Source organism: Symphalangus syndactylus, chromosome 6 (assembly GCF_028878055.3).
Source record: "Symphalangus syndactylus isolate Jambi chromosome 6, NHGRI_mSymSyn1-v2.1_pri, whole genome shotgun sequence".
NCBI classification, from domain to species: domain Eukaryota; kingdom Metazoa; phylum Chordata; class Mammalia; order Primates; family Hylobatidae; genus Symphalangus; species Symphalangus syndactylus.
The window spans coordinates 25,366,820-25,391,963 of NC_072428.2; the positions used below are offsets into that span (position 1 = coordinate 25,366,820).

The 25,144-nt window shown below is 37.0% G+C and overlaps 1 protein-coding gene across 1 annotated transcript in view; it reads left to right on the forward strand.

Annotated features, from left to right (window-relative positions):
• Window positions 1-25,144, forward strand: part of DCDC1 (doublecortin domain containing 1) — a 51,022-nt gene that overhangs the window by 14,887 nt on the left and 10,991 nt on the right. Inside the window, 9 exon segments of the mRNA XM_055282040.2 lie at window positions 3,023-3,116; window positions 5,596-5,766; window positions 7,987-8,172; window positions 9,547-9,750; window positions 11,026-11,218; window positions 14,136-14,288; window positions 14,989-15,090; window positions 20,310-20,446; window positions 21,694-21,873. Coding sequence (XP_055138015.2) covers window positions 3,023-3,116; window positions 5,596-5,766; window positions 7,987-8,172; window positions 9,547-9,750; window positions 11,026-11,218; window positions 14,136-14,288; window positions 14,989-15,090; window positions 20,310-20,446; window positions 21,694-21,873 — 1,420 coding nt within the window.

The following is a 25,144-nucleotide window of genomic DNA, read 5'->3' on the forward strand; positions in this document are numbered from 1 at the left end:
AGATTTTCACTGGCTTCTCAAAGTTTGTGATGAAAAGGCTTATGAATCAGTACTTTGAGGGAGGTTGCACAAGCTTCAGCAGGTGGCAGCAGCGAGCCCTTCGTGGGCAGGAGAGGAGCTGGTCTTACTCTGCTCACTGACATGAGCAAAGCCTCCAGCAAGGAGAACTCGCTGGGCTGATGTTAGAAAAGACGGGAAAACCAACTGTGTAGACAGACCTGGTGAAAGTGTTTCTTTGCCCCATTCACCTGGGCTAAGCTGCCTTTGCAATGTGTAGGTAGGACAGCAGGCTTTTGTTTCTGTGAATGGTTTGCCATATGGAACCAGAATTCATACATTCAGCTGCCAAGGGTTATTGAGGGCAGTGTTTTAGGAGCTGTTGCTTTACAAAGAACAAAACAGATAAAAAATCTTTACTCTTATGGAGCTGACATCCTAGTGTTTCCTCATTTCTACATTGTATTTAGCAATTTATATTACTGCCTCGGCTTTCTGTATTATAGTAGAGGTCCCCACTTAAATCTAAATTGCAGTTTGAGCATGGCTGATAAATTCGGGTGGACATGCATGGGGAATGAGAATGTGACCCTACGGCAAGAGAAAGCCACTGCATAATGAGTTTGACCCAGGAATACTTGGTCATTGGAAGAGAATACTAGTTCTGAATCTTGCTCAGTGTCTGTCTGCCTAAAACTCTGAGATGTTGGATCATGTGTATCACTGCCTTGGAAAATCTAACCATGTGTAACACAAAAGAGAAGGACAGTTTCTTTCCATCTCTTCCCACTTTGCAGAACATTCTGTACTTTTGTCATCTTGGGAGCTCCTCATGTCAAGCCACGGAAAAGAGAGGCAGTTAGTGGAAGGGAGATGGTGATATTGGTTGATCCCTCATTGGAAACGTCAGAGTCCAGAGAGAAGAGGTGGAGCATCAGGGGGCCCAGTGGGACAGGATTTGCTGATAAGCACAAGTCACCCTCTAGGGACACCCAGACAGACTTGGACAAAAGAGGTTTTTTGTTTTGTTTTGAGGCAGTCTCTGTCGCCAGGCTGGAGGAGTGCAGTGGCGCGATCTCGGCTCACTGCAAGCTCTGCCTCCTGGGTTCACACCATTCTCCTGCTTCAGCCTCTCCGAGTAGCTGAGACTACAGGTGCCCGCCACCATGCCCGGCTAATTTTTTGTATTTTTAGTAGAGACAGGGTTTCACCATGGTCTCGATCTCCTGACCTCGTGATCCACCCGCCTTGGCCTCCCAAAGTGCTGGGATTACAAGCGTGAGCCACCGTGCCCGGCCGAGAGTTTTTGCAGAAGTCTTGTTGATTAGGTGTGGGCATGATTCAGAACAATATATGTCCCATGGCAGAAGTGTGTTTGCACAGTGACAGTAATTCTGAGCTTTATGGCACATCTTCCCTTAGCATATTGCTTTTTTCTCTTTCATGTAGACAGGTGCCTTTTAAAACTCATTTGTTTTGATAAGCTGGTGAAACCTAGAGAACCGTGGGCTATACTATGTAGTAGAACTCAATGGAAAATTCCATTTATGTTAACCACAGTCTTTTTATCCTCCATATTTTACCCAGGCTAGTAAATCAGGGTATATATACCCATGTACATTACATATGTATATAATATATATCACCCTATGGCTGAAGGAGATTGTCCAAGAAAGGATAAACTTGCAATGGGGTCCCTTCCCCAAGGCTGGGGTTCAGGACTCATTAGAAAAGGTATGGTTCCATTCCACTGAATTGCAGAGCAGTTTTGCTGGCATACCTGGCCAGAGCTTGTCTGTGGTGGCTGGATGTCTTAGTCTATTTTCTGTTACTTATAATAGAATAACTAAAACAGGGCCGAGCATGGTGGCTCATGCCTGTTATCCCAGCACTTTGGGAGGCTGAGGTGGGAGGATCACCTGAGATCACCTGGCTGGACCAGCCTGGCCAACATGGTGAAACCCCATCTCTACTAAAAATACAAAAATTAGCTGGGCGTAGTGGCACATGCCTGTAGTACCAGCTACTCGGGAGGCTGAGGCAGAAGAATTGCTTGAACCCAAGAGGTAGAGGTTGCAGTGAGTTAAGATCATGACACTGCACTCCAACCCGGGTGACAGAGTGAATCTCCATCTCAGAAAAGAAAAAAAAAAGAATACCTGAAACTGGGTAATTTATAAGAAATGAAATTTATTTCTTACAGTTCTGGGGGTTGGCAAGTCCATTGTTGAGGGGTGCATCTGGTGAGAGCTTTCTTGCAGCGGGGGGCTCTCTAGAGCCCTGAGATGGCACAGGTCATCATATGGCACAGGGCATCATACAGCACAGAACATCATGTCACATTCCTTTTCTTCCTTTTCTTATAAACCCACTAGTTTCACTCCCATTATGGCCTATTAATCCATTAACCCTTTCATCTGTGGATTAATCCAGGCAGACCCCTCTTGATCCAATCACCTCTTAAATACTCCATTTCTTAATACTGCCACATTGGGAATTAAGTTTCAACATGAGTTTTGGAGGGGCATTCAAACCATAATACTGAGTGAGCAGGACATACTATTCTGGAACATATAGGGGGGGTGCAGTCTGTTGCTGGGCACAGCAGCCTGCAGAGGGAATGGAATGGTGGTATACTAGGAGGCCTGAAGCATGTGGTGTCCATGTCAGGAGAAAGTGAGCAAAGGAGCAATAGGCAAGCCCAGGCTATGAAGGTGCCAGGAGACCTGCTTCCTGGGCACCTGGCTGGAACAAAGCATCATTGGGTCTTCTCACTCCCAACCGCTGACCCCCTGCCACAGCCAGAAAGAGCAGGAGAGCCCCTTCATCCTGCAGTCTTCTTCCAGCACTCTCTACTGAGAAAGCTTAACATCACACTTACTGTAGGGGAGAAATTCTTAAAGGATTCACATTCATTATTACAGAGCATGCATGGAGCTGAGAGGCAACACAGTGCTAAGTGGCACAGAGGGAGATCTAATCTGGTCATGCTACTTTATAATATGGCTAATCCTGTTTTCCCAAGGACCTTTCACCTGGTGAGTAACCCTGACCTTGTGCTGGCGGTCTCTATGACCAAGACTAGAAATGAAGTTTGTGGCTGTCCAGTTATTGTTCAGGTAAGCTATATATGGCTAAAGATTAGTCATGGCCTTTTAATTAAATTTAAGTAAAGCTTTATGCTTCCTTGTAGTGGAGGAAAAAAATGTCATAGAATCCTATTTGAATGTTGTTAAAATATTTACAATAGTCTGCGTAGATTTTAAATTGAACATGTTCATGTACCTCCTAATTTAGTTTAATCCAACAGATGGTGATTGTGGGCTTGCTGCATGTCAGGCACTATGCTAGTTAGTGAAATCAAACCTAATGGCAAGCATGAGAAATTGTCCTAACAGCATTCATCAAGCTTATGATCTCAGTGGTGGCTGAAGGCAGGTGGATGGCTGTTAGATGCACCTAAATTTGATAATCAGGAACATATGCAAGGCTCCCATTTCTAAAGGCCTTGGCAGCTGGAGAGAAAGAACCTAGTCAGAGAGGTCTTCCCGAAGGATGCAGGATCCTCAATGTTAATTCTACCAAACGACCCATTTGAAATTCTCTTTTCATTCACTGTTGCAAATGCTTATAGCAGCCACACAATTTATGGAGACTCCAGAGAAGTCTGGCTTCATTTGAGTTTTGGACAAAGACCTAGAAAGGTCTTTTTTTTTTTTTTTTCACATTTTTCTGTCATTCTCGCATGCTTATAACCAAAACCACTCCTAAACGAATATGTGTTTTTCCTTGCTAGTAAGGGGGAAAGTGAAGAAGCATTCCTGCTTTGCATTTACTTTCTGTGTCCTCCTCAGTATTTTCCATCCTCTTGTTGAACAGAATAGATTGCCTCCAAATAACATTTGTTTCATTCTGTGTTTTTAATAGCAATGAGGCAACTTGTTTTGCAGGCTGTGAATCCAAAATTGAGACATAGCAATCTGGACAAATGCCAAAGCTTAATTAAGTCTTCTATCCTGGTGATAAATATGGACTAAAAAATTATTCTAGGAGATAGAGTACATATAACATTACATTCTTCTCTGTCAGGTGCCTCTTCAGTACAGACCACAGTGAGATACAACCTCACACACATACAATTTTAGTACCTTAATCATTTTCATAAAATTATAGATATGGATGATTTCTCCCAAGGTAGCCATTTCATAAGAAATAATTTGACCCCAAGGTAATTTGGATTACCTTTCAAGAATTTTTTGTTGCTGGTGTTGTATTTATTGAAACAACTGGTTTGTGAGAAAATATTAAAGTTCATGTAAAATAATAAAAATGAGGCATGGTAGGTTAATGCTACTAGACCCTTTTCTGTCCCTTGAAAATATAGTCTTTGGTTTTTCAGACCTCTGAGGGAGGCTTTATTGTCTGACCCATTAAATTAATTCTTGGGACTCATTTATTTTCTTCTTTGCTATTAAGCTCTCGCTTGGTAAAGCAGATGTTATTAATTATAAAAGTTCCTTGAGGTGTTACGACATATTTAGTTAGAACTAATCTACTGGTTTAAGTTCTGTTAAATTGAAACTATTTCTTTACTTGTACTTGAGCCAACTTTCACAATTAGAATAAATATATTGTTTCTATTACATGTTTAACTGAATGTACTTAAAAAATAAACCTCTTTGATAATCAATAAAATGTAAATTAAAATATCAACAAAGTACTTTTTTCATTTATTATATTCATGTTTTGGAAATATTGCCCATTTTTTGGCAAGAATGTAAGGAAAATGGGTCATTTAGTATATGATTGGCACAAGTACAAAGTAAAATAATTTCTCTAGAAGGCATTTTGATATAATCTTTAAAATGATTTTTTTTATCAGCAACTCTACTTCTAGAAATTTGTCCTAAAAAATTATCATGGATTTCCCAAATATTTATTTACACTATTTGTTTATTTTAGAGAAAGAACCTACATGTTTAACTATTGGAGATTAGTAAAATATTCCTAAAATGAAATGGTATATATTTTTAAAAGATGTTAGAAAAAGGTTCAGGGAATATTGTTAAGGCCGGGCGCGGTGGCTCACGCTTGTAATCTCAGCACTTTGGGAGGCCGAGGCAGGCGGATCATGAGGTCAGGAGATCGAGACCATGGTGAAACCCCATCTCTACTAAAAATACAAAAAAAATTAGCTGGGCGTGGTGGCGGGCGCCTGTAGTCCCAGCTACTTGGAGAGGCTGAGGCAGGAGAATGGCGTGAACCCGGGAGGCGGAGCTTGCAGTGAGCCGAGATCGCGCCACTGCACTCCAGCCTGGGAGACAGAGCGAGACTCCGTCTCAAAAAAAAAAAAGAAAAAAAATTGCAGTTACCAAATGGTATGCATTTTAAGATTCTATTTTTGTAAATCAAATAATTGTATTTATAAACATATAAAAGTTTTCATATCTAATCATTAAAATTTCAAGACTAGTAGTTGTCACTGCGTGGTGGGATTATGGTAATTATCTGCACTTTCTGGATATATGCAGTGAAAAACAAGACTACTATAACCCTCACATGAACCCATTTGACTCCATATTTTGCCCCTTTTTTCAGAAATATAAGCCATACAACAATGGAGCTGCCAATCACAAGTGGCATTACATGAAAAATGTAAAAGCACTTGTGGCTTTTCATAGCACTGCTTTGGATAAGGAAATTACATCAGCAAATTACGCTGGTGTCTGTACATCATCTGTGATTAAAGAAGAAAACATTGATCAACCAGTAAGTGGTTCCTTCCTCTCAAAGGTAAAAGAAAAATAGGGTAAAAGAGAGTAATTTAATAAAATGAGAAAAATTTTTCCCTAGAAAACTGTATGTTCATGCAAGTTGAATGCTGATTTTTGAGTGAAATCACTTAGACTCTGATTCTGGTAGGAAAGAATGAAGGAAAATTGTGAGAAAAAAACAAATTAGGTAGTTTATATTAATCTAATGTACTTAAAATTTTTATTATTGAAATTTTCATACATATTCCAAAGTAGAGAGACTAGGGAAATAAGTCTTCATTTATCCATCATTCATATTTAACTATTATCTAGGTTTTGCCATGTTTGCCAACCCCAGACATTATATTATTTCACCTCCATATAAATCACATACTTCCAAAAATTTTGGACATTTTCTGACATACTCATCATGCCATTCTCACAGCTAACAAGATTAACAATAATTCTTTGGCCATCTAATACTCTATCCTTAATCAAATTTCCCAGGTTGCCCTAAAATTTATTTTTATGGTTTGTTGGTTTGTGTCAAGATTCAAATAAGGTCTCTATGTGACACTCGGTTGCGTAGTCTGGCTCCATTTTCATATTGAATGCCCCTTAATGGGATTTGTTTACTTTCTTCTTTGTGGCATCCTTTGACTTGTTTCCCCATCCCTCATAATTTCTGTAAATGGAATTGAGTCCTATAGTTGTAGTTAGATTTATGTTTAATATTTTTTTGGGCCAGAATCTTCATAGGTTTTCCCGCATGTTTCCTATTTATCACTCACATAGGCAATGTGTGGGTTTTCCATTTTCAGTCATGATAGTTATGAGTGGGTTCAGGTGTTTACAACCTGATTTCATGTTTAAAAATTCCCCAAAGACGTTTCACTTAGTGTTGCCCTCTTCTTTCAAAAGGGTGAATTTTGTCTAATTCTATCATTTTTTCCTACATTGATTAACTAAACTTTTAATAGAAGGAATAACTTTAGCTCATCAATTCAATATTTGACTACTCAAACACATGGTTGTAAGGGAAGGTAGGATGAACGCCTAATTCTTTCTATTGATCTCACTTATCTATTGCAGTGTAACAAAACCCCTGAAAATTTAGTGGCTTGAATAAAAAACCCATTTTTTGCTTTGTGAGCCAGCGATTAGAGCTGGGGTCAGCTGGGCAGTTCTGCTGGTCTTGTCCCAGGTCACTAATGTGGCTACAGTCATCTGGTGGTTCTTTAGTAGTTGAATGTTTTTATGGGGACTGGATGGTCAAAGATGGCATCCCTCACCATCTGGTGGTTGGTAGGCTGTTAGCTGGGAACATTGATTCTTCAACTACATGTCTTCTTGAGCAGGCCAGTTCAAGTTTGTTTACATTGTGGTCTCGGGGTTCCAATGGCAGCTAAAAGAGAATAAGCTCCAATATGCAAGCACTTCTTACGCATATGCTTGCATCATATTTGTTAGTGCTATGTTGGCCAAAGCAAGTCACATGGTCTTTCCCAGATTCAAGGAAAGAAGAAAAGGAGAAAGATTCTACTTCCCGATTGGAGAACCAAAAATGTCACATTTTAAAAGGGCATGCAGATAAGAGTGGGATGGTTTTATTGTGGCCATCTTTACAAATAATCTGCCACAATTTCTAGTGGCCAGTTTGTAGAGTTTTAAATTGATGCCAGTTTACTTCCAACAGTCTCTGAAAAGTTGCAGTTTTGTTTTTATTGGCTTGGGGTTTATTTGTTTTTATTTATATTGTTACCATCATTAAAACTCATAGGATTTTATATATTTAAACATTTTCAAAATGTTTTAGTTATCAGTCTTTCTGTTGCTCCCTAATTGTCCCATTTTGGGGCAGTGGAGGCTCCTTCATGTTGGCTCCTGTGTCTTTTGGACGTGATGATGGCTTCTTTTCTTTCAGGACACAAGATATTCCTTGATTGTCTTGTATATTTCTTGCCCCAAATCTGGAGCTGGCCATCTCCAAGAAGCTGATTTTGCACAGAGTTTATATTCATTGGTATTGAATTGTCATTACAGAATTTGGAAATACTTTAAATTTTTTAATTTAGCGTTTTGGCTAAATTTATGCTAAATTTAAATTTAGCATAAAATTTTAAATTTAGCATTTTGGGGTGTTAAAAGTGCTATATTTATATTGTAAAATGTTCTACAGCAATGCTATAACAACTTAGATGCTCCTATGTAAAGCCATCTTTGTCTCCCATTTTAGGGATACTGTTCTCTCTCACCTGATGGAAAGAGAAAAGCTATGCTCTGCTTGGCTTGTGGACAATCCATGAGAACAGAGAAAGGACTGAAACAATTGCTTCCAGGTGTTCCATTCCTCTGTATTTCAGGCACCAAGACTCAGAAGCCCTTCTTACAAGGGCCCTTCAAGGTCATCAGTGTGGCTGAGGTATGTAATGATCTGAGCTCTGCTAATGCATGTATGGCAACAATTTGGAAACTTTGATGCATTCATTATCTGCCTTGCACTCAAGTTCATCTCCACTCATCCAATTCATCTTCCTCAGATGCACCTTTACCGTTCTACCTGCATTGATTTCCTTTTCCCCATTGTAATTTAAAATGCATTGCCTATTAATAGTTCAATAGACTCTTTGAAGTTAATTGGGCACTTCTACAGCTTTAATCATTTACTGACATATTTCACTGTTCTCAGTGTTGCTTTTAGGTGAGGAAGTAACTGCAAATCTTTACTTCGTGGAACAGCTTTTTGCCTATATCCACAGGAAAAAACTTCTTTTTACTACTATGGAACATTTCAGGGGGAATTGGATGTGTTGTTTTTAATGACTGTTCAGGTTGGGTGCCTGAATTCACACATCTATGTCTAGCAGTATTTAGAGTTCATGGAGGAAAAATAAAAAAACTCTACCACTTTCCTACAACCTTTGTTTAAAATGGTACCATTTAAAAAACCCTCCCTTTCAACTATAGAAGTAAAAACTAAGGGAACTTACACACCTGAATAAAAAGGAGCGATTCCTAAAAGGTGGAATATATCTTCCAGTCTGGTGTGCTCTTCGGGGCTTGCTCACCCCATCCCCAGATCACCCTCCTCCCTTCCCTAATCCTGATACGCATTGGGGTTACAAAAAACATCAACAGAAGTAATAGCTCTGAAGGAGAAAGGAAGTCAGTCCTCTGGGAAACCTGAAAGCATCGGGTTTGCTTTGAAGATAGTAGGATAATCTTAAGGAGATGGTGAGGAGTTGGTTGGAAAGAATCCCCAATGCTACAGAATTTCAGACAGAACTTTGCCCTGAGGGCAGCGTCCTAGGTTGGGATCAAAAGGAAAAGCAGAAGAGTGGTGTTCACCACCCTTACTACCATGTATTTAAAGCTACAACCATTCCCGTCCCCATTCATCAACATCTTCCACCATATGGTGGAATCATCCTGAAGTTAAAAATTCAGAGGCTATCTGTAATGTTAGTGTATTATTACTTTAATCCAGCCTCTCTCTGGCCACGGCAGAGAGAAAGCAAAAAACCAATAAACAAACAAACAAAAACAAGAGAATGCCAGAAACACAAGTCAGATGCCCAAAATCACCTGGTGACTGAGTGACAGGCCTGGGAGGGAAATGAAGAATTTGGATCCAACATCCTTCTGACTCTAGTATTCAATATCTGTAACACATGAAGAGAGCATTGCAAAATGTGGACAGCACACACGTATACACACATTTATTAAGAGACTAAAGTGTAGCAAACTAAAACAAGAAAGTTTGAGTAAATGTACAATTTATTTTTTAAAAAATTAGATTGATTTGTCATGTGACAAGGCTGAAAAAACTCTAAGTTATTACCGAGCACATCTATTGTCTTTACAGATGAAGACCTGCACGCAAGCTGCATCTCACAGTACCATGGCAGCCACACACCAGAAGGCAGTGAAAATAATTGCATACAAAAATTGGGATGGATATTGCAATGGGAAGTTAATTGTGGCTGGAACATTCCCCATTGTAAGTGGCTATCACTTAAATGCTGCTTGCATCTTCAGAGGTAATGATAATGGCAATTCTTCTTAAAGAAAAAGCGGTGGGATTGAGTGATAAATGTCCTTGGCCAGATTCACCAGTTAAGGCTGATGAGATCAAGAACTCTGTTTACTTAAAGACATTTTATTTGATTGTGTGTCAGTGGATACAGACTTAGAAAAACTAGAAACCAGAATTCAGTTTTTAGATTGGCTCCAGAGCAGAGATCTATAAGAAAGAGGAAAACAAAGCTACTGGATTTTCTTCCTTCTTGTGATAGACGGAATGCCTTTTTCTGCCTTGTTTCTCATGCCAGCTTCAAGTTGTATGTCATCTGAATCATCCAAGAGATGCCACCTCATTCACCATCTGGAGTATCTGGACATTTATTTGTTGATAGGATGTTTTATTTTATTTTCAAATTGGGGAAGCAGTGGCTGTGTTAGGAGGAACTACGTGGTCTGCCTTGGGGGCTGCTCCTCATAGTCATAGGAAGAGAGAAGAACCTAGAAGGCCCAAGCCCAGCTTTGTCCTTGCACTACTTGGTGATTATCTTGACTATTCACTCTGGCCAATGCCTTTGGCAATGTATTTTACAAGTGATGTTTGATATGATATGGAGTTACCCTGCAGACTTCCTTGCAAGCACACGTATCTATTCCCTCACCTCTTAGGCTGAAAATATTTTTTTTTAAATTAAGGTATTGTTATTCAATAGACTAAGCAAAATACAGAAGTTAGCAACTCCAAGATTCACCCAGGAATCCACAGCTGGCTTTTATGGTCTTGGGCAAAAATTTTAATCTTTCATCCTGTTTTTCCATCTGCAAAATGGAGGTAATAATACCTGTCAGTTCTTGGTTTGAAGGTTAACTACTTACTTATTTTAAAGCGGTTTATCAGTATGAAGTATTACAACAGTTGTATAACATAAAGCAACAAATTTGAAAGTGGATTTTTAAGTTGAACAATTCTTAGAAGATACTCTGATGCTAAAATATATTAATATATGTCAGCTGCCATGTTAAATTTGTGGAGCTAGGAAATTTACAGTTGGATTAGACTACTGTTGTGAAATTAGGTAGAACAATCTAATATTGAAAATAGTCTCTAGTCAAAGATCAACATCAGTAGTAATTCAGCTTTCTATTTTCTCAAATTCAGTTATTTTTTTCAGATTTTTAGAGTGACAAGCTCTTAATGATTATTCCCAATCCTATCACCTTTGCCTGTCAGATCCTTACTGCCTGTGTTATCTAGCTTCTTACAGAATGCACGGAACAACCTGGGCTTGCCAGAGCGGCCTCCAAAGTATATACCAAAGATGGAACCCCAATCTTTACCTTGCGTGGTTTGGTTTTATGGGCTCTAGATGAATCCTTGCTCCAGAGAGACTCTGAGAAACAAAAGCAAGATGCAGCTCCTGTTGGAAAAGAACAGATAATCGTTGAAAGTATGGAAGGTTGGCTACAATCTACAGCATTTAGCTGATTCTATTTATGCTTGATCATGAAAACGTTAAACGTGATTATTTCATTAGTCAGTTTTTTCAGAATTTCAAAATCATAGGAAGCTACTTTAGTGACCCGAAGAGTGTCAATGAAATTGTCATGTTGTTTTTACCTTGCAGAATTATAAGAAAAATTAAAAATTAATGCAAATTTTGATTTTAGCACTGAAACAATAAATTGCATATAATTAATAAAATATGTTTGACAGTTCAGCTACTTTATGGAACATAATCATTTTTTTGTTCTTACTCAGGACCAAAACCAACTGGAGACCACTTAAGAAATTGGGGCTGGATCAGTGGAAATCTCTTGCTACTATTAGAAGAGAAGGTGTCCTCTCTATGCTTCTACTGTCATTCAACTCCCCTTCCCTGTCTCTGTCTTCTCCACTTTTTACTATCTCCCAGAAGCTCCAGTCAATGTCCATCTATTGCATTTTTGGGCACACTGCATGATAACTATCTGTTTATGGCTGTGTGTCTTATTAGACTATTTACAATTTGAAGGCAGCAGCTGTGTGTGTCCCAAACAACAGTCTGCTAAATAAAAGCAAGTCTTGGTAGTAGTGATTCAGTAGTTTTCTCAGTATGAGATTTCCACGGTTGTGTTGAGAGGCATAATTTAGAAGTTAAGAACTTGGGTTTTGGAGCCAGAATACCAGGGTTCAAATCCCAGCTTTGTCACTTCTAGCTCAATGGCCTTGGATAAGTTGTTTAACTACTCTTGTATTCCAATTTTCTTATTTATAAAGTTAGGATACATTTTTAACTATATTTTACTATTTTAAATTTCTTACATAAAATGTACATATTTTACTATTTGTAAAATAGTCAATTACTCCATGGATATAGATATACACACACACACACATATTATGTGTATATATATATATTTGATATGTCTCCATTATATAGATAAAATTGTCTTAGTCCATTAGTGTTGCTGTAACAGAATACCACAGGCTGGTTAATTTATAAAGAACGGAACTTTATTTCTCACAATTCAGGAGGCTGAATTGGTAGATCTGGTTGTCTGGTGAGGGTTACATTCTCCAGAGGGGAAGAATGTTTTGTCCTCACACAATGGAAAACAGGGCAAAAGAGCCCAGCACTGTGTGAAGCCTCTTTTATAAGGGCCTTAATTCTATTCACAAGAAGAGAAGCCCTTATGACCTAATCACCTCTTAAAGTCTCTATCTCTCATAATATCATTACATTGACCATTAAATTTTAACACCAGAATTTTGGAAAGCACACATTCAAACCATAGCAAATATATCTATATATTTTCACTTGAACACATATATATGTAGATATATATTCAATATCTGTATTCATTTGATCATCATTAATATATTCATTTGGTCCTCATAAATATGAATATATATTCATATGTGTATTTATATACTCACACGTACATATATAACTTAGAACAATGCCTGGTTGATATTTACCAAACATTCAGTGAAATTACTTATCACTTTTGTGTATAGGATATTACTTATTTTGTCTTCAAACGAGTTTTAAGAAATAATTATGTGAACATTTAATGCCTAGCTGAATGCTGAAGCATGTATTTCTGCCTTTATTTGGCATACAGAATATCTGAACTTCAGGTTTTATAAAATTACAATTTCAAACACTCTTCTTTAAATTATTATTTAAAGCCTGATTGGAGTAATATTATTAAGGTAGGACTATCAAAAGGGCATTCTTTTGATTCCATCTCTTCCTCCCTATATTCTAAAGGGTGTCCTTAAATCAAGCAAGGCCATCAGTAGGCTGCCCCCTTTTATGGAATTGTGACTTGGTGTTATGCCATCGGTTTGCATTAAGGAACTTTAAAGAAACAGCAGTTGGTCAGAATTCAACATAGTGCTTACTATGCAGGCAGTGGTTAAGAGCACAGGCTTTGTTGGCAGATGGCCTGGATTCTAATCCTTACTCTGCCACCACCCAGCTATGTCACTAAAGCTGAGTTACCATATCTGTAAAAGAGGACTGATAATAAGCCCTAACTCAGAGTCTCAGAGTATCATTTTTAGAATCACATGAGACGATGTATGTAAAGGCCTTAATAAAATACCCAGTATATAGTAACTTCTCAATATATATTAATTTTCTATTGCAGGGTACTGTTAGCTATATCACGAATAGCCTCTTTATGAGGACCCTTAAATGAATTTTTCTCGGATCTCAGAACAGGAAATGTGCATTTTCTATGGAATTTCTCACTATATGTGGGCCATATGAAGCTGGAAATTGTGTTTTTCTCTTTGCTTTCGCCGTTAGGAAGCTCAGAGCCCAAATTTTGCTTTATCTCTAGCGAGTAAAAACAGGGTGGTATTTATTTCTGTTTAACAATAAAAATAATATCTAACATTTATTGGATGTTCATCAGAGTAAATAGGCCAAACACTATTTCTTCTAAATATGTTACTTTGTTCTTTTAAAAAAAGAAAGAGCAGAATGAGATATTATTATTCAGTTAAAATATAAGGACACTAAGGTACTTTATCCCTGGCTTTAGTCTATTCCTATGCTTCTTTCCCCTGTGCTTGATTTTTTTATCTCTATTTTTTTCATTTCAGAGTAAGTATTTTGGTAAGCCACCTCAGATTTCTTTCAGGACTAGGTGATGTGTAAGAAAGAAATTAAAACATTTTTACAATCTTATTAGTTTATTTTTTGGGTTGTATATGAAGTTTCTGACCAAAATTATGCATTAGCCTCTGATTTTGGCATTGTCTGTTTAAATCAAATTATTAATGAATAGTAAAATATTTTGAATAAACAAATTCAGAAAACAAATTTATTCATTATTCATTGAACAATGATAAATGTGTCATTTTTCCACCAGAAAATCCAAGAATGAAAGTGAAAAACGGATTATTTGCAAAACCTGTGACATCTGATAGTTTGGATGGTATAGACAAGTCTTTGCTTATCCTCATCCTCAGAAATCCTATTGCCATCTGGGTATCTTGTGGTGAACCATTTCTACCTCCAAATGGTAATTTTTTTGTTTTTGCTTTCTTTCAAGCAAGTATTTGAAGGGAGAGAGAAATACATTTTATGCCATCATAAGAAAATGAATTAAATGTGTATAATATCAACATAATAACATCACATTTATACAAAGAACAGAAGGTTCATCAATTAATATGTGCACAAGGATAGCTAAACTCTCATGTTTGCACATTTGCCTGTTTTTTTCTTACTGGAATGGAGTATTCTGCGTGGAAAAATGTCTAATTTAGTTGATAAAGAGATCCTTGGTCTATAAGACTGAGAATAATGGTATACATTAGAAAATAACAAATGAGTTTAATTCACACTGAGGACGACCTGTCTGCACATTTTCATTTTTAAGAATTGCACCCTTTAGGCAGTAGGTGGATGTTTAAAAAATGAATGGTTCCAAGCCAGGCTTTCATCACCTCCAAATAGTTTGTGGAAGTGGAAAATGAAATATGGCTATTGCATATGGTAAATCTATATAATAAAACAGCATCGTTCTTAAAGAACTCCATTCCATAAAGAAATGCCTTAAGCCCTGTCATCTTTCAAATGAAGTTTCTTTTAATGACCCTTACCTTTTAATTACTTGTTTCTAATTGAATCTATTTCTTTGAGCAGAAAGTTCTTTATAAATTATTGGTGTGCATGATAAATTACTGTTGATAAAATATCTTGTATTTTTATTATTCTAGCTTTGCAGAAAGCAGAAAAATTAGAGAAACAGAACTGGCTAAAAAAGGACAGAATTTTGGCTGATCTAGATATTGTGAGACACAAAATGAGACAGTTAAAAGGTCAGTATGAGCTATACCAAGCATAACCATATTTAATTCAAAATGTAGCCTCAAATTGCTAATGGTTATTTTCTACCAGTAGATACCAAGTTTTTAACTAAGGAGTACTATATAAATATTGTTTTACATAAATCATTTGAGCAAAGTCTAAAACCTAATAATATATTTTTAGTCTGATTTTATGTCTGTAAATTTTATATTAAAATGAATACCAAATGACTTATGCATGCGTTTTAAAAATTAGGAGGATACCTGGGCAAGAGAAACTACTCCATTGTTTTTTAAATAATCCCTCAACAGACATTTTGTGGGCTTTGGAATTAATCTTTAAACAAACCTTGCTGTCATTCCTTGGATATTGCTGGGTAAGAAGTTTTTTTTTTTTTTTTTTTAAGTAATCTGAATGAGGAAGTACTAAAATCTTCAGAAGTCAGTGTCAGTAACTTAAAATGACTCCTTTTTATACGGCATGAGACATGCTATTCACAGTCAACGTGATCAATTATTGGTCTCCTTCTTCCATTCTCTTTAACACAGAATCTTAGGTTTCTGACCTTATACTATTCCCAGGACTTGAGATACAAATGTTTCTTTGGGGAGAAACAATGTACTATGGACTTAAGTCTAGGAAGGAACACATTTCAAACTCAGTAATTGCCATAGCAGAATTTCAACTCCTGATGCTATCTTTTGTTAAAAGCATATGAATCTTGCTTCAATAAATAGCAGAACTAGTCCTAACCAGATTAGACTTAACTGTGGTTTGAAATGGCTATTACCCAGTTCTTACCAAAAGAAGAATTGGTTGTAAGTGAAAATAATTACTACTACTAACTTCTACCACTCCTACTACTAGACATTTTCACTTGAATGTTCCATGGACATGTCCAAAACTACAACTGTCATACTACCCCAACACCAATGCCTCCTTTGTTTCTGCTAGTAGAGGGTTCTACTGCCATCTACTCAGGTGTTCCTCCTCAAAATCCTGGAAGTCATTATTGGCATCTCCCTCTCTCTCACCTTCCCCAAGCAAATATTCAGTAAGCCTTGTCACTTTGAATCTGTTAAGTTGATCTCAAATGATTCTAACTCTCTCCATCTATATATCATTATCCAAGTTCAAGCTACCATCATCTATATATTCTTTGGACCACTGGAACAGTTTTCTAACTGGTCTCCCTGCTTCCATCTTGACAGCGGTTTCCATTCTGTAAATAATGGTGACATTCTGAAGTTGAAGTTATCATACAAAAATGCAAAGGTATTATGATACTCCAGGCACAAAATCTTGCAAGGTTTCCTATGATCTTTAGGACAAATCCTTGAAACTCCTCAGCGTGGCCCTTTATAATCTTGTTCTCTGTAAGTTTCTGTTTCTCCTTGCCCACTACACTTCATACATTTTAATTTTCTTTTAACTCCCCAGACATACCATACACTTTCTTAACTCTGAGCGTTTGGCACATTTTAGTTTCCTCTACCTCAGAGTTTTCCCTCTCCTGTCCTCCTTAGGTCGCTCCTACTCATTCTGTGTTTTTAAAGTTACTTGTTACTTCTTTCCTGAAGCCTTCCTCAGCATTCCAAGCCTAGGGTAATGTCGTTTATCACACTCTGAACTTCCCACCCAGTAGTCATCATCACATTATTATGATTACCTGTTTATGTGACAGTCTTTCCTATGTTAAATTATACGTTCTATACCCTTCTCATTTGTTTTCTGAATAGTTGTAGAATGACTGATTTAGAGAATAAATGGAACTGCAGCCATTCATTCCAGGGAGTTTTCTAAGCTGTATTCCTGTATCAAGTTAAATACTGAAAATAGCACCTGGTACGGCTAGCTGCCTTTATTAAATTCTGATTTTATATTGTCTTCAGTTTTTATTACAATTAAGTATTTAAATTTTTTTTTTTGAGATGGAGTCTCATTCTGTCGCCCAGGCTGGAGTACAGTGGCATGATCTCGGCTCACTGCAAGCTCCGTCTCCTGGGTTCACGCCATTCTCCTGCCTCAGCCTCCTGAGTAGCTGGGACTACAGGCACCCGCCACCAAGCCCAGCTAATTTTTTCATATTTTTAGTAGAGACAGGGTTTCACCGTGTTACCCAGGATGGTCTTGATCTCCTGACCTCGTGATCCACCCACCTCAGCCTCCCAAAGTGCTGGGATTACAGGCGTGAGCTGGGATTACCGCGCCCGGCCAAGTATTTTAAAAATTTGAAGTTAATTTGTCATCATCTACAATACCACTGTTTAAAACTCTGTATTTTGTCAGTGATGTCCATTCTGGAGGGATCCACTGATGTGGTTTCTCTTAGAATTGAATGCTAACATAAATCATGTCCCTGTTGACAAAGTGGTATGTTTTCTGCTATTAAATATAAATTCAACACATACTTATAAGACGTTTACCCTCATGAAGGCCTTTTTCTAGCTGGTGAGATTATGAGGATAAATAAGAACAAGTCTTAGTTAACTGTAAGGCCTATAAGATTGTGAGCTTCCTCAGGGTTGGCTAAAACAGGAGGTATGAATAGTTGCCAAATCAGCTATTCTATATCATAGCCATTGGTAATTGCAACAAGCATTTATTGAGCATAGGCTATGTACAAAACACTGTGCTAGGCTGATTTTACATTTCATTGGTAAGCATGAACATTGCTAATATTAATCATAATACTAGTAATTGCTGGGTTTTCATGATTAAGTAACAAATGTCGAATCTTTACTACATGGTTAGTATATAATAAATACTCAATAAATATTGGTGTAAGGAAAAGGCAACTTATTTACCCACTTGGGGCTATAAAACTGATAAATAAATAAAACTCAGGAATGGCAGATCAGGCTAAATTATCAGTGTTACAGGTAAAGGCAATGTTGGAGCATTTAATTTAGTGTGAAAGCGAAATAAGTCTGCTAACTGAAACCCCAGATTGGGTGGGCTTACCCTTGCAGACACAGGTGATTCTAAATGAGGGTGGGCCTCCCAATAAGACAGAGAATGGGGAGAGCTGTCCGGGCAAGACACATCCCATTAAAAAAACAGCAAAGCACTTGTGTTCTCTAGTTTCTAAGAGAAACAATGGGCCAAGAATCCCCAGCTTATTTTTCCCCAATTTCCAATCAGAAAAATAATCTGCAATATCAGTGGAGCTCCATCCTCAAAATGAAACAATAGGACTAGGGAAGAGACGTACCTCATTAATAGTTAGCTATTATAATTACTATCCCCTGATCTCATGTGAAATAAAATAGGATATATGGGAAAATGTAATAAGAAAATAAAAAAATTCATTCAATACATTATTGCATGGTTTCAATTTATGTTATTCATACCTATGTAAATAACAGTTTATCATAAAAACCTTTCCCCAAACTAAAATCTTTTGTGATGATATTATGTCTCTTCATGAAAATTATAGCACAAATGTAGAGTACGTATGTGAATCCTGGCTATTTAAGGCCTGAAGTCCCATATGAAGAGGTATTGTTAGATATTATTACCTTAGGCATCTTTGCTTTCATGAAAATTGTAGTGCAAATGCATTCATTTTCTTAAGACCGTTAGAAGCAAGTTGACAAAAAATGCATAATGTTTTTTCCTGTTTTCTATACTCAATCCCTAGCTCTCAACAGTATAAATGATAAATTATTGCTGAACTCTCTGTAGTTGAGCAAAATTTTAGTGTTCGAAATGCATTCTAAATAAAATATTTGTTGAAATGTTATTTATAAAAATGTATGGGCCATAAATTAATGTTATCTGCACTCTATAAATAGAGTTGGGTAAAAACGGTATTTAGTATAAATTTGTGTTATGTATTTGTGAGGTGCCACCATGGTCTTCTCCAAAGTGCATTCCTTAATGGCATTGTCACTGTAACTCATTGACTGATTGATTCAATTATGTTTTCTTCACGTCCATAAATTGCATATGAATGCTTATTAGGGACATAGAGTTCTGGTTTCCCTGAAAAGTCATTGTTGCCATTTATTTTTATTGCTGGATCTATTTCCATAAACTTGAGCTAGAAGAGCACAAGTGCTTTACACTCTATAAGTACCAGATTATTTTCAGTTTTGTTTGAGTTATGGTCTGAAAATCTTCACATTAAGATTATGTTGGCAACAAAACTGAGACTTAATTTCATTTTAGTAATTCTGTTGTTTTATGAACCTAAGTGTTACTCTCTCTAAGAAGCCTTCTGTTGTGCCTCAGACTAGGTTAGCAACTCCTTTTAGGGGCTGTTATATATCTTGTGCTTTCCTGGTGCAGCCCAGTTGCAATCCACTATTGGTGTAATCATTTCCTTGATGTCTGCCCTCCCTACCAAACTTGAGGCAGTAACTCATTCTCCAACATGTTTGTGCTTGCATTATCGAACACAATGCCTCACCCATAGCTGTTGCTCAATATAGGTTTTTGGAAAGAAGATACAAGAGAAAGCATTATTTTTACTTAATAAGTTTAGAGATCAATATGAAATGCGGGCTAAGTATATCTTCAATGCAGAAAAAGAAAATTTCATAAGTGTGATTTTTTAAACCTCTTTTATAACTATTTTAAGTGGTCTAGTGGAAAGAACACATAAATTGGAATCACCACACTTATTAAATTGTGCCTGTGATTCTTTAGAATACAGTATTCCAATAAATATTTTCTCTTACTACAGCTTCCTAACAGCATAAAGGACACAGCAGAGGTGTCAGAAACTAATCGTGCTCGCTGGGTATTATTAGATAGAAAAAAAAATTCCTGTCTCTTGGGTTAATATTATTTTAGAAATACTTAATCCCTAGGCTGCTAAGCTAATTGTGGGGGAAAGGCTTATTATTAGTAAAGAGAACAAAACATATGTTCCAAGACTAGAAGGATGATAGGGGCTATATAAGGTCATGAATTCTATTTGACTAAATTACTGCTGAACCATATCATGGATGCGAGGCTGGGGCCAGTGTGGAAATCAGCATGTTATCTTCCTCTTCTGTCTGTAGAGTACGTATGTGAATTCTGGCTATTTAAAGCCTGAAGTCCCATATGAAGAGGTATTGTTAGATATTATTACTTTAGGCATCTTTGCTTATATGATATATTTAGTATTTTAGCTTACGCTCCTGTGTGGAATGATTTATACATAGAAAGCCAAATCAACTTATTTGAAATCTGAAAGCCTATCATCAGAAACAAAATTTCTAGAGACTGGTTTCCTCAGGGCGGCGAGTAGCGGCATGTCAGCCAGCCACCATGGTTCCTACCAAGAGCCCTGTGCAGCCCGTGGTGGTTGAAGGAGGCTGGACCGAACAGACTCAAGAGGAAATTAAACTCATGGAACTTAGAAGACATACAGAGGTATGTTCTTTGGGATTCTGGACATTAAAGACTCTGCCCTTTTTATGAGTATTTAAAAGTACAATATTGAATTTTAAAATGATATTGTTAATATATTCTCAGCACCTTATCAGTTATGACCATATAAGCATATGCCAAGCATTGAGTTGGCATTTGGAGAGTAGCTGTCTAAAAGACAGCCAGCTCATATGAGGGTCTGTTTTGTTTGAATGGATACCAGAAATTATGACCTTAGCAAAGAAGAGAAAAAGGCCCAGTGGATATGTACAAAGGTAATTGTAATAATTGTAGTCAAGTTGAGCCTTCTGGCTTCATTGCTCATGACTCCTAAGGGCATGTCTCAATATGTAAAAAGAGCAAGGAGCAAAATACTAATTGCAATGGAGACATTCAGAAGTGAAGAATTAAAAAAGTGATATCAGTCCAATTGGTTAATCAGTCAGGATTGCCAGACATAAAAAAGTCGAAAAGATAAAGGTCAGCTGTTGAGAGAGGACCGGGGAGAGAGACCAGGGAAAACTTTTTTGCTTTGTGAAGTTTTTCATCAAAATGATATGTTCCTATTTAATAAGATTTCTCAAATTCGTGAAATGTGTTCAATCTAAACCTTAGGCACGTGCCCAAGTCAAGGTTACTAGAACAAAAGGAACTGACATCCCTAGAAATATGACTTCATGCCAAGCTAAGAAGGATAAATCACTGACCAGAGAATGAATGCAAAGCATTGAACTGGGACATGCTTGAAGTAGAATAAAAAGCTGCCTGGCAGGGATCTGGCAAAGTATAAGGGTGGCTGCTGTATTTTAAAAGACAGCAAGTAAGGACTGAAACAACACTCATGTATACTCTTGTATGCATTTCTTGGTTAGAGGAAATGATGTGATTCTAATAAAAAACTCATCTTTTAGATGCAGAGAAATCTCCAGGTAGGAGAAACATCATGCAAAACTCCAAAAATACTTCTCTCTTCATTTCTTCACATTGTAAATGAAAGTTAAGCGCTTTGCCAAAATGAGTGCCTTATTATTATTATTCTAATGATTGTTATTGTCATTAGTGTTTCATTGAAGCAAGGGGAATTTACTCGAGTCAGTGACACGAGAGGCTAATGTACTTAATAGTTACTTCCTAAAATTGTTTTCATATAATTTATTAATTACAAGATATTTCTTGATTTTATCACATTCTTCACAAACACTATACAGACAGTTCTGTAAACACAACATTCTCTCGGCTTTTCTTGACAGGCACACCTTTCTGAAATTCAAGAAATGGAATCCAAAATAAATTTTCCAATTGCAACCAAATGTATAGCAGTCAAGCCGAGCAACCTGTATAAGCAGCCCAACACAAAACAAGTGTGGATTTATCTAAATGGAGGCAGACCTGAAGATGACACTTAGGCCTGGGGCAAAACTATTTCAGAGGTAAATCTAGTGTGAAAGGAGTGTTTCATAGGCCTGAGTTCGAATCCCAACTCTGGTATTTCTAGATTGTTTGGTCAAGCAAATTACTTCTATGAACCTCATTTTCTTGTCCATAAAATAGTAACAGTACTTTCCTCGTAGGATTGATCTCATGATTGAATGAACTTATATCTGTGAAAATGTGAAGTTCAATGCTGTCTGACATAGATGTGAATTTGAATAGGACACTTGTCCAGCAGAGATCAGTGCCAGTTCAACCCACTCCCACCAAAGAGTAAAATCTAAACTTTAAAATAATTTTCCTCATCCATTTTATCTTCTTCTTATTATTATTATTATTTATTTATCTGAGACAGATCTCACTCTGTCACCCAGGCTGGAATGCAGTGGCCTGTGTCCTCATCCATTTTAAATCCAGTTCACAAGAGTAACTTTTTTCACCCACCATGAATCATTTACTAGATATGTTCTGTCTAAGAAAAACAGTGGTACTCATTAGAGAAAGCCTATCATGTTCTTACTACCTAGAGTCCTAGAGCTGTCAGAATTCTCACTTCCCAAAGTTAAAGTATTGACTAAGGAAAGAGGATTAATAGTTCATTTTTGGTTTGTAATATCAGGGATAAAGTTCTGACATTTTTTCTTAATCTTTAAATGAAGACTTTAGGCACATAATAAATGAATTTGGGTAGTCTTTTTAAAAGTCTTATCTGTTGCAATGATGTCTTAAATAGTAGTTTGTCTTTTTTATTTTGTGAAATGTTTTCATGAATTTTTCTGGGACAAGTGAAAGTCACGTAGAGATGTTGGTGGTGGTGGGGGGTGTGGAAAGGCAAGATAGTATAATAGATTGGCTTGGAGAAGTTCATGGAGGCTGGTGAGGGCACATAGAGTAGCAGGGCCACCTGAGATGGTTCTGCCCTTGGGCATTAATCCAGTTTCAAAGTGTAAGGGAGACCACTCTTCTTCGACAGGGAGTTTGACTAAGAATGGTGAGAGCAATTTCATATCAGAAGTTGACAACCAATTTGTTGTACTTGAGAAATAAGAGATTAAAATGTGAAAAATGTATACCCCAAATGAGGAATACAAGTAAAGGATCTTCATACATGTAGGGAAAAAAGGAAAGTGATTTTTAAAAAAGATAGTGAAAGCTTTTTCAGAAGAGAACTACCTAGAAAAAGCACTATAACAAAGTTGAAATGTCTTTTCCTTGCTGGTTTTTTCAAAAATCAGAGTTCATGTTGTAGATGCTAAGTGTTAAAATGCAATTAAGTGTGGCACCTAGAACTGATATATTTCTGAGAGAATATGCAATGATTAATAAATGGGTAAAGGGTAGAGCTGAGACAATGGGGGAAGATAGCCTATCAGATTCAGGGTAGAAAAAGCTTACAATAACTTTGATGAAGTTTACTTATATCTATATCTAACTGGGGGATGACTTTTTGATTTATGTGACTCTGGTGTAGCATATAAAAGGCATTTCATAACTCTTATTCCATGATCATATAATTTTTATGAGCTTTATATATGAAGAGCCCTATGCCAGATGCTGTAAATTACTTTTCTAATTTATGTCTGTGGAAATATTTTTGTAAACTTAATAATGCTGTATAATTGACAGCTTAACATCAATAGTAGTAAGTAAAAGTGGAGTCTGTGGTCTCTTTAAATTAATATGTCAAATTGACAGAGTTTTAAAAAACTATATCCAAGGTTTACTTGGGAATGTAGATAAATGGGCACTCTGGAAGTACAACTCTTTGGAAGACAATTTGGCTGTACATATATATCATAAGAAAGTACATATCAAAGCAGAACTTGATCCCAAGGATATTTTAATGAACCTAGACAACAATTATTTATTAAGAATATTTATTACAAGCCTATTTCTAACAGAGCTAGATTATGCATAATTTAAAACCTCATCAATAGGGAGTTGATTAAATGAATTATATAGCACATAGGATGAAATACAGTAATTCAAAATTACCTTTTTGAAATAATAAGATGTTCAAGATATACTTAGTGAAAGAAGCATTATGTAAAGCATGTGGAGTTAAGTTCTGCACACATATGTGCACAGATATAGAAAAAAGACTAGAATGATTTTATTAGATGGCCATATTATGGGAGACCTTTATTTTTCTTTCTTGCATGTTTTCCTGTGTGTTCTATATTTTTTATGGTAAGTTCAGATTTTTTAATAAGGAAAAGTTGTATGATAGGGAAGCTGATATTCCTTTGAGAGAAGTACTAATAGAATGTGATAAATGTAAAATTAGCAGTGAAGGCAGGAATATCAGTTGAGAAAAGTGGAATACAGTACCCACCTAGGGTGGCAGACAAGGCTGTACAGAGGAATCAATCAGGAACTCTGATGGAACTTGAGAAACAGAGGAGATTCAACACCTTAAGCAGAAAAAGCATTAGCAAGGATTAGGGACACCCAGTAAATATAGGTGTTAGAATTCATCAAGCCTATTAAATAGGTGCCCCATGGACAGAGAAATTGGAAGAGATAGATGTGACCAGAGAGATTGTTTAAAAGTGTATGATAGACCCCATATACATATGTATTAGTTTTCTCAGTCAGCCATAACAAAATACTAGACTGAGTATTAAACAGCAGAAACAACAGAAGTTGATTTTCTCATAGTTCTGGAGGCTGGATGTCCAAGACCAAGGTGCCAGCCGGGTTGGTTTCTGGTGAGGCCTCCCTTTTTGGCTTACAGACAGCCACCTCCTTGCTGTGTTCACACATATCCTTTTCTTTGTGTGCATGTGGAGAGAGAAAGAACTCTGGTGTCTCTTCTTTTTCTTGTATATAAAGAAACCAGTCCCCCTGGAATAGGGATCCACTCTTATGGCTTTATTTAACCTTAATTACCTCCTTAAAGGCTCTGTCTTCGAATATAGTCGCAGTAGGGGTTAGGGCTTAACCATGAATTTGGAATGGACACAGTTTAGTCCATAACACTATCCTAAACTCAAGTGCTTGAACCACTATTTGCCTGTAAATAAAGAAATGGCATGGTGAAAACAATGTTTTGGGAAGATTAATGTGGCCTAGATGTGTAAAAGGACACTTAGAGAATGTCTAGAAACTTTGCATCTCTTCCTTTTCCTTTTCCATGCTGTCTATTTTTGTCTTTAGAGGCTTGCATGCGATTCTTTGTCATCAGTTAGGAATCTATCCTTTCACACTGTCAGGCTGTATAAAATACCTCTGGAGGATGGACTGTGTGTGAGCAATGAACAGGCAGCA